Source organism: Myotis myotis, unplaced genomic scaffold, assembly GCF_014108235.1.
Source record: "Myotis myotis isolate mMyoMyo1 unplaced genomic scaffold, mMyoMyo1.p scaffold_m19_p_9, whole genome shotgun sequence".
NCBI lineage: Eukaryota > Metazoa > Chordata > Mammalia > Chiroptera > Vespertilionidae > Myotis > Myotis myotis.
Window position 1 is genome coordinate 40,590,646 of NW_023416401.1, and position 8,731 is coordinate 40,599,376.

General features: G+C 51.7%; 1 protein-coding gene across 6 annotated transcripts in view; it reads right to left on the reverse strand.

Annotated features, from left to right (window-relative positions):
• The window catches only part of CTDP1 (CTD phosphatase subunit 1), a 40,462-nt gene extending 35,778 nt beyond the window's left edge, over positions 1 to 4,684 (reverse strand). For 2 of the 6 annotated variants that reach the window (XM_036321945.1, XM_036321943.1), the window contains exon 1: positions 3,990 to 4,684. In XM_036321945.1, coding sequence (XP_036177838.1) covers positions 3,990 to 4,297 — 308 coding nt within the window. In that variant the 5' untranslated portion in view covers positions 4,298 to 4,684. The remainder of the gene's footprint in view (positions 1 to 3,989) is intronic. The other 4 variants (XM_036321942.1, XM_036321947.1, XM_036321941.1 and 1 more) reach the window with 3 other exon arrangements.
• Between the last annotated feature and the right edge of the window lie 4,047 nt (positions 4,685 to 8,731).

Here is an 8,731-nt window from a genome sequence, read left to right on the forward strand (position 1 = left end):
CTCTTCTCCAATCCCACCCACCTCTCCCAGTCCCTCCAGGTCAGCCCTGAGGACACTTGCCCAGCTGCTGCAATAAGGACACACCCTCTCTAGCTGACAGGGTCTCACCCACTTCCCAGACCCCCTTCAGTGCTGACTCAGGCTCCATCCCCACTGGGGCCTTCCCTCACCGGAGAACATGTGGCAGAGTTAGCAGAGGGACTTGAGGCCTTTCCCAAAAGTCAAAGGTGCATTTTGATCCCTGGCTAATGGGTCTTTTGAAGGAAGCTTGTGGGGCCCTGGAACCTGGTAAAAACCTGCTGTTTGCGCCTGGGAACATGGTGGCAGGTTTTGTGAGAAACTGAGCAAACGGGTTCATTCGCCCGACTACAAGGTTTAGAAGTGCAGATGCTGCTTACACTCACTGCAGGTTTTGCGGTCCCGCTATCCCATGAGAACAAGTGGGCCACACACCACTAGTGAGGAAGGGCACTGAAGTCTGCATTTATTCACTTTACTTACTTTTAAACTAAAACTTAATACTTGGAGGATATTTTTTTCAGGAATTCCCAAAAAAATGTACCAGGATTTCATCAATTGCCCCTAATAACATTAACCTGAAGACATACTTGGTGTGTCTCTAGTTCAACCAATAAACAGGTCGAAATGCTTTACAAGGTATAGGTTTCCAGTCTGTGGCCTGCCTTTTCGTTTTCTTAACTGTTTTTTGAAGACAGAGTTCTTAGTTTTGATAAAGTCTAATTTATCTGTATATTTATTAAGAAGACTATCTAGTCCAGGATCACTAAGATTGGATGGGAACCCAGAGTGGGACCACTAACTACAGACCAGTGGTTTTCAACTTTTTTCATCTCGTGGCACACAGAAGCTAATTACTAAAATTCTGCGGCACACCAAAAAATACCCGATGGCTACCGTTGATTGCTATCATTTTTTTGTTTGACAATCTAAGGGAAAAGAGGTCAGTGCCTCTGACTAAACAGTCAGGTATTGCATGTTTTAAAAATTGTTGGGGCACACCAGTTGAAAATCGCTGCTAGAAGATTAACTCTAAGGTGGAAGGAAGGTCGTAACAGATGACGAGGAAGCAGGGAGAGGCCCTGGCTTGAGGCTCCCGAGTCAGAGCAAGAGGAGCATAGAGCGGTGGCTTTGAGACCAGAGGGTCCAGCTAAGAGCACTGGGCACAGAGTACGCAGGTAGACAAGCCCCATGGCACCAGAGCAGGTGCTCCTGCCAAGGGAGCCGGCCCAGAGAGCAGGACACACCGAGAGTGCCCCACGCCCCAGAGCAAACCTGCCTCCTGAAGCCCGCCAGGACTCAGGGAACATGGAAGGAAAGAAACGAGGGAGATACGAACAGCAGGCGGTTCTCCTGGGAACCAGAAAGCGAGGGACAGGGGAATGCAAGCCAGGAAGTGGACGGGGCCAGGGTGTCACCACCAACAAGGAAACAGACAATGATGGGCCTTTGGGGAGCCCCAGTGATTAAGGATGGGCAGGAAAAAGAATGACAATTAAAAAGAAATCAGTGTCACAGACTGCACAGCCAGGCCCGTGACAGACATCAGGCAGGTACTGTCTTAGAGAAAGAGAGTGTCAATGTTAAATGCCCCCAAGAGGAACCAGATGAGGTTAAAATACATGTCTGCACGAGGGAGATGTCCTTATCTTGACTGAGTGGTTGTTTCCAAGGCACATCTGTCAAGACTCACCAAACTGCACCCAAAACACATGCGCTGTACTTGCTGGTCACAAACACACGGGCCCAGGCCATTGGATTCATCGATAGAGTGTCGGTGTCCTTTCAGAAAGACCCTCCGGCAGAACACCACAGGAGAGAGAAGGGCCCAGACCGCAGCCTCAGGTCCCCTCCCATCTTCCCCCCACACCTAGACGGCCCTGCCCCCTAGCCAGCTTCTAACTTGTCCCCTTATGACCAAGGGAAGCCCACACAAAAGCCACTTTCCTGTCACCCTGCAGATCCCTGGGACCTCACCATGCCACTCCACAGCCTGTGACTCAATGATGTGCCCCCAAGCACGGCTATAGGTCCCCTTGGCACAGGACGCACTCCACCTGGACAACCCCTGCCTGACCCTTCTGTGTGAAAGCCCCGGCCACGTGCCCCCCACACCCATAGCTGCACAGAGGGCAGAACATCGCGGAGAACGGCTCTTCACGGGTGTTGAGCTTAGCCTCCCTCAGGCACAGGCTGGTGGGTTTACCGGCTCATTAGGCCCCAAGACAGGGGTGGGCAAACTTTTTCACTCGAGGGCCACAATGGGTTCTTAAACTGGACGGGGGGGGGGGGGGGGGGCTGGAACAAAAGCATGGATGGAGTGTTTGTGTGAACTAATATAAATTCAAAGTAAACATCATTACATAAAAGGGTACAGTCTTTTTTTTCTCTTCAGTTTTATTCATTTCAAATGGGCCGGATCCGGGCCGTAGTTTGCCCACGGCTGCCCCAAGAGGTCAGGTGAGATGACTTCAAAGCAGTGATGACAGCAGACAACATTGTGTCAAACAGACAACAGTGAGCCCCTCCCTCTAGAGCAGTGGTTCTCAACCTTCCTAATGCCGCGACCCTTTAATACAGCTCCTCGCCGAAACCGGTTTGGCTCAGTGGATAGAGCGTCGGCCTGCGGACTGAGAGGTCCCAGGTTCGATTCCGGTCAAGGGCATGTACCTGGGTTGCGGGCATATCCCCAGTGGGAGATGTGCAGGAGGCAGCTAATCGATGTTCCTCTCTCATCGATGTTTCTAACTCTCTATCTCTCTCCCTTCCTCTCTGTAAAAAATCAATAAAATATATTTAAAAAAAAAAAATACAGCTCCTCATGTTGTGGTGACCCCCAACCATAAAATTATTTTCGTTGCTTCATAACTGTAATGTTGCTACTGTTATGAATCGTAATGTAAATATCTGATATGCAGGATGTATTTAGGCGACCCCCTGTGAAAGGGTTGTTCGACCCCCAAAGGGTCGCGACCCACAGGTTGAGAACCGCTGCTCTAAAGGAAGCCAGGCAGCCGGCTTCAGTGGATGGTGCCATCCTGAGGCAACATCCATACCCCCGGCCCGCCCTGCTTTCAGGGGGCAGGCATAGGCACCTGAGCTGAAGGAGCGAGGACAGTGGATGCAGGCGGAGACTCCCCGGGATGGGATAAAGGATGGCCTTATCCCATCCTGTCCTCATCATTAGCTTCTGGGAGGGGACACAGACCAGCGTGCAGCCCCAGGGGGAGGGGAGGAGACCAGAGTGAGCAGCACCACCTGAGGAAGGCAGGAGTGGACAGAAAGCTGACGGGGGGAGGGGGGGGGCGGGTACACTGTGGCCCCCATAGGGAAGCTGTGCACTACCCACTCCAGCAGGAGGCAGGAAATTTCACCTGCCCCCTTTGTTCTTGACAATGAAAACCATCAAGAGTCATGTGCGCACACACACCTGTGCCCACTTCAACCTGATCTCAAGACCATACAAACTGCACGCTGACAGGTTCACACACCTCAACAGAGGAAACCGTCCCTTAAGAAGGTCAAAACTAAGGACCCGCAGCTGAGCCAATCCTGGGAGGGTGTGCTACCACCTGCGCCCAGCTGCACCTCCTTCCTGAACGATGATGCAGAACCGCACCAGGTTTTACAACCGCGTTCCGCAAAGTTTATGAGAATCTGAAGTGCACACCCCCAGGAGTTTATAGCGCGATGACAAGCGCGGAGCACGCGGATTCGTTCCATACTCACTGTCGCCCCCAGTTTTCCTAACTTACAAACAAGGCGTCTCAGGGACAGGCACCTACTGCAGAAGAGGGGACACAACCGAGTTCTAAGGAAAAACCACAAATCGTGGCTGCCGTGCAGCAGCGTCTTACCCTGCAAAGTTCTCCCCAAGCGCAGCCCCCTAGACCCTCTCCTGCCTAGTGCCTGGCTCCGGCCCTGGCCCCTCTCCCAACCCGAGACGCTCGCCCTCACTCCGACTCACTCACCCGGGAGCCACCACCTGGCCCGGCTGTGCGCACAGCTCCCGCACCACGCCGGCGCGCTCCGACCTCAGCCTGCGCTCGGCGCGCACGCAGCCCCCGGAGCCGGCGCGGGCAGGGGGGAGCCCCGAGGGCTGCGCGGAGGCGGCGGCGGCCTCGAACACAGCCAACACCGAGCCGATGCGCACGGTCTCGCCCGCCGCCACCCTCCATTCGAGCAGGCGTAGCGGACCGGGACCCGGGCAGCGCACCTCCGCCACGGCCGCCGGCGGGGTGCCTTCGGCGGGAACGCGGTCGGCGGGAGGCGCCTCCATCGCGGCCAACAGGTTCGCTGCGGAGATGCGGCGGGAGGGCGCTCAGGGCCCGGTGCCCATCGCGGACCGGCGGACCGGCGGACCGGCGGGCGGGCGACCCTGGCCCAGGCGGCGGCGGTGGCTGCGCTGCGATTCCCACTCTTGCACCGGCTTCCACCCGCCGCCCAGGTCCGCGCCGACTTCCGGGACAGCGTGTGGCGTCACACTACGCCACGTGCGTGCGCCAGGGGGCCCGCGTGTAAACACTAGCCCACGCGGGGTCCGAGACGCGCTGCATCAGCAACGGGTACCGAGGCGTTCCAGGACTAAACCCGTGAGCTGGGCCCGGCGGGAACAGTGTTACTACGCCCTGTTTACTCTGTGAACACCGGACCCAGCATGCAGCGCGCGCCGCTGTCCCACAGGTCCCTTTAAGCACTGAGGCCCGGGGGTGGGGGTGGAGGGGGTGGGTCTTTAAACCATGAGTCCCGGCATGCACCGCGCTCTGCCTTACCGCGGATCCCCATCAGGCGTTGCGAGTTCCGGCACGCAACGCGGGCCGCCGTCCAAACGTTCCCCTTTCGCGCTAAGGCGGGCGTCCTGTGAACTACGGGTCCCGGCATCCCACGCGCGCTGCCGACCTACTGTCCCCTTGCGCGCTAAGGCGGGCGTCCTGAGAACTACGAATGCCGGCATGCAACGCGGGCCGCTGAACCGCTGTCCCGCAGTCCCGCGTGCCAGTGCGGGGTCAGGGTCAGAGGGGTTGTGTTTGTACGGAGTTGTCAGAGCCGCCCGCCCACGCGGGGAGGCCTCGGCTTCGTGGCGGGTTCCTAGTACGGAGAGATAATGGAAGTCGTCGTGGTGACCTTGAAGGGCACTCTTCAGAGCGGGGTGACTGCACGCCTGCTGTTCCCGGGAGCTGTGGACGGAAACACCTGTCCTCGCCGCCTCAGAGGTTGGGTTCCCTGGCCTCCGGCAGGACGAAAAGTTCTCAGAGTTTAGAGGAGCCACACCGAGCTTGTTTTGTGTCCACCATAAAGTTAAGTTATATATCAACGTGGAAAACTCACAGTTAGCTGGAAATTAAACAATACCGAGTAACCCGTGTATCAAAGAAGTCACACAGCAGTAAGAAAATGTGAGTGAAACGAAGAACAAATAGACTAAAACTTGGGTGCCCCAGTGCTTGGAATGTATGGCTAACATGTCTGTGTTTAAAGAAGAAATATAGCAAGAATCTAGCTTTTGACCGTAAGAAATCAGAAAAAGAAGAGCAAACGAAACCCCAAGCAAAAAGTCAAGAAATAATTATTAGAGCAGGAATAAATGAAATATAAAAACAGAAATCTAACGAAATTGACCAAACTCGCTGGGTTGACAGAGGGGGCGGGGTGGGAGGGGAAGGAATTACTAAAGTCGGGAATGAAGAGAAAATAGCACTGCCGACCGCACAGAAACACAAAGGATTCTAAGGGAATAGCATGAACACCAAGTTAGATGAAATAGATCAATCCCTAGAAGAACAAAAATGCAGAAACTGAAGTAGCAATAGGAGCAGCCTGCAACACGTAGTAGTTAGCACCGATCTCACTGTGTCTGAAGGTTACAAAAGTCTTCACACCTTTTACTCCCGACCGCTGGTCCCCCGGACTTTTCTCTAGAACAAGCGCGTGGAGCTGTGGCCCTCGGCCGCCCGCCCCTTTTACGCGGCCCGCGTTAGCCTTTGAGTTTGACGGCTCTAGCAGCGCCTCCAAAGCCCGGTCCGGGGCAGGTGTTGAAAGAAGCCACCCCAGCAGCAGCAGCTGTTGCTGATTTTTCTCCCCCTGGTTACCCAAGAAGCACATCTCACTAACAGAAGCATTGCTGTTCTTGAATTAACACAGAAGCACGTATTTCCTATTAAAGCTCCTTAAGAAACAGCAACACGATTTTCACGCTGCTGCCGTGAGGGGCAGCGGCCTCTTCCCCATCCTAGTATACAGGATGGGGCAGAAGTGGGTTTGCAGTTGTTCATATGGAAAATGATACAAGAATTATTAAAAATAATACAAAAATACACTTTTGGCCCTGACCGGTTTGGCTCAGTGGATAGAGCGTCGGCCTGCGGACTGAAGGGTCCCGGGTTCGATTCCGGTCAAGGGCATGTACCTTGGTTGGGGGGTGTGCAGGAGGCAGCTGATGGATGTTTCTCTCTCATGGATGTTTCTAACTCTCTATCCCTCTCCCTTCCTCTCTGTAAAAAAAAATCAATAAAATATTAAAAAAAAGAATACACTTTTGTGTACTCACAACTGTAAGCCTACTTTTGCCCCACACAGCAAGTGAGGGGAGCATGCTGGGAGAGGAGCTGCAGAGACGTGGGCGGTGAGCCCGAGCAGTCGGTCAGTGTGTCCAACGCCGTGGAGAGTTCAAGCGAGACCAAGGGCTGGCTTTCCAGTGCGGAGCCAGGGTGATGGGAGGTCCAGGCTAGGACTGAATGGGGCTTGTCTGGGAGGGGGTTGGGGCAACTTTGTGAAACACGTGACGGGAGAGGAGCACAGACCAGGGTTGCCAATTCATTTTTTGCCCCAGCAGTGACATCTAACAGCTTTTAGCTGGATCTCCATCTCTCTTTGTTCTTCTCTCCCCATTTAAAAATTACATAAATTATGAATGTAGTAAAGATCATGTGTAATCCTAAAATGAACCCATCAGCCAGTCTAAAGCCTAGCCCATTGCCAATATTGTTACAGCTGCCAACGGGCTCCTCGCCATCTCATCCTGTCCCCTGGGTTCCACACCAGAGGGGTCCACCACCTCAATGCCATGTTTGTCATCCTCCTTTCATGTTCTGTTTGCTGCATGTGAACATGGTATAGGTATAGGAAGTCCTCACCTAGTGTCCTTGATGGGTTCTGCGGCTTTAAGCAACATGGAATGGAAATGATGCCATTTGAGGACCTGCTATTTACATTGTTTAGTTTGCTTGTTTATGAAAATGCATCATATATGTGTGCCTGTCACAGGATGATGCACCTACCCATTCTCTTGTGGGTGGGACGCTGAATTGTGTTCCAGTTCTGGTGTGTGGAAGGTGCTAAGCAACCCCCTGTGTGATGGTCTGTCTTGGGGGCAAGGACCCAGGGGTGGACTTGCTAAGTCATAGAGGGTGCATGAGCTGATGTTTTCACAAATGGTCCTGTATTCCCACCACACCCTGGGCAATGTCTTAATCTCTGCCAATCTAGATGAAATCTGTGATTGTAATTCGTATTCATCTAATGACCATTTGGCTTAGTACCTTTTCATATCCTTTTTTTTTTTTTTTTTAGTAACAGGTAATTTACATATTAGGAAAGCTACAGTCCAACGAAAAGAAGGTGGTTCTACTAAAATAATGCATATTTAATATTTATGTAAGTGTGGTAGGTACTGTATAGTACGTATTTGTTGTGTGACTATCCTTATGGAATGAGTGTTCACCTTTGGGCAGCACATTCTGTGGAATTCCTTCAGTCAGTCTCTGTTGGAGCTAAGCTCAGTCCCTGTTTATCGGAGAATGCTTTATTTTGCTCTCATTGTGGAAAGATAGTTTTGAGTTTTGGGAGGCATACTCACAGATGGCAGTGGTATTTGTCATTTAGAAGACGTTAGTCCATTGGATTCTGGTCTCCATTATTGAAACCGCGTGTGTCTGAGTGTTGTGGCTTCATGGGTTATCTGTCCTTTTTTTGTTTCTGGTGGCGTGATCGCCTCGAAACGTGTCTGAGATTGGGTTACTTTTTGTTGGTTCTGTTTTTCAATAATTTCATTAGTTCTTGAAAATTCTCAAGCATTCTCTCTAAAAATTTCTTATTCCTTTTAGTCCCTGGAGTGCTGAGTAGTTATTTGTTAAATCTTCTGGTTTTATAATTTTCTTCTTATTTCTCTGTTCAGCATTCTGGAACAGCGGTCGCCAGCCGGTGGTCCGTGGACCCCTGGTGGTCTGTGAGGTCCGAAAGGTTGGCGACCGCTGTTCTGGAGGATTTCTTCAGATTAGCCTCTGGTTTATTGATCTCTCTTCATCTGTGTGTAATCTGATAACTCATCTTTTGAGGCTTTACTTCAAAAACTGTAATTTTTATGTATGAAAGTTCTATTTGAATATTTTTCAAATATGTATGTTTATTTATAGTCTCTTTTTACTCGCTCATTTTTTTGGTAATTTACTCTTTTTTCTTCCATAGTTCACACCTATTTTCTAAGATTCTGAATCTGATCATTTGAATAATTGCTATCTTTGTGGGTACAAATCTGTGTTATGTTTCTTCCTACTGACTCTTGTTCGTAGAAGTGCATTTCCTTTTGTGGCTGGGGCCCTTGGGGAGCTCACATTGGGTTGATGTTAATCTGTGGGACTCCTGGTGACATTTGCTATGACAAGAGCCAGTGGGCCAAGGTGGGGGCACTTGTGAATCCTCACAGGGTAGGAGTTGA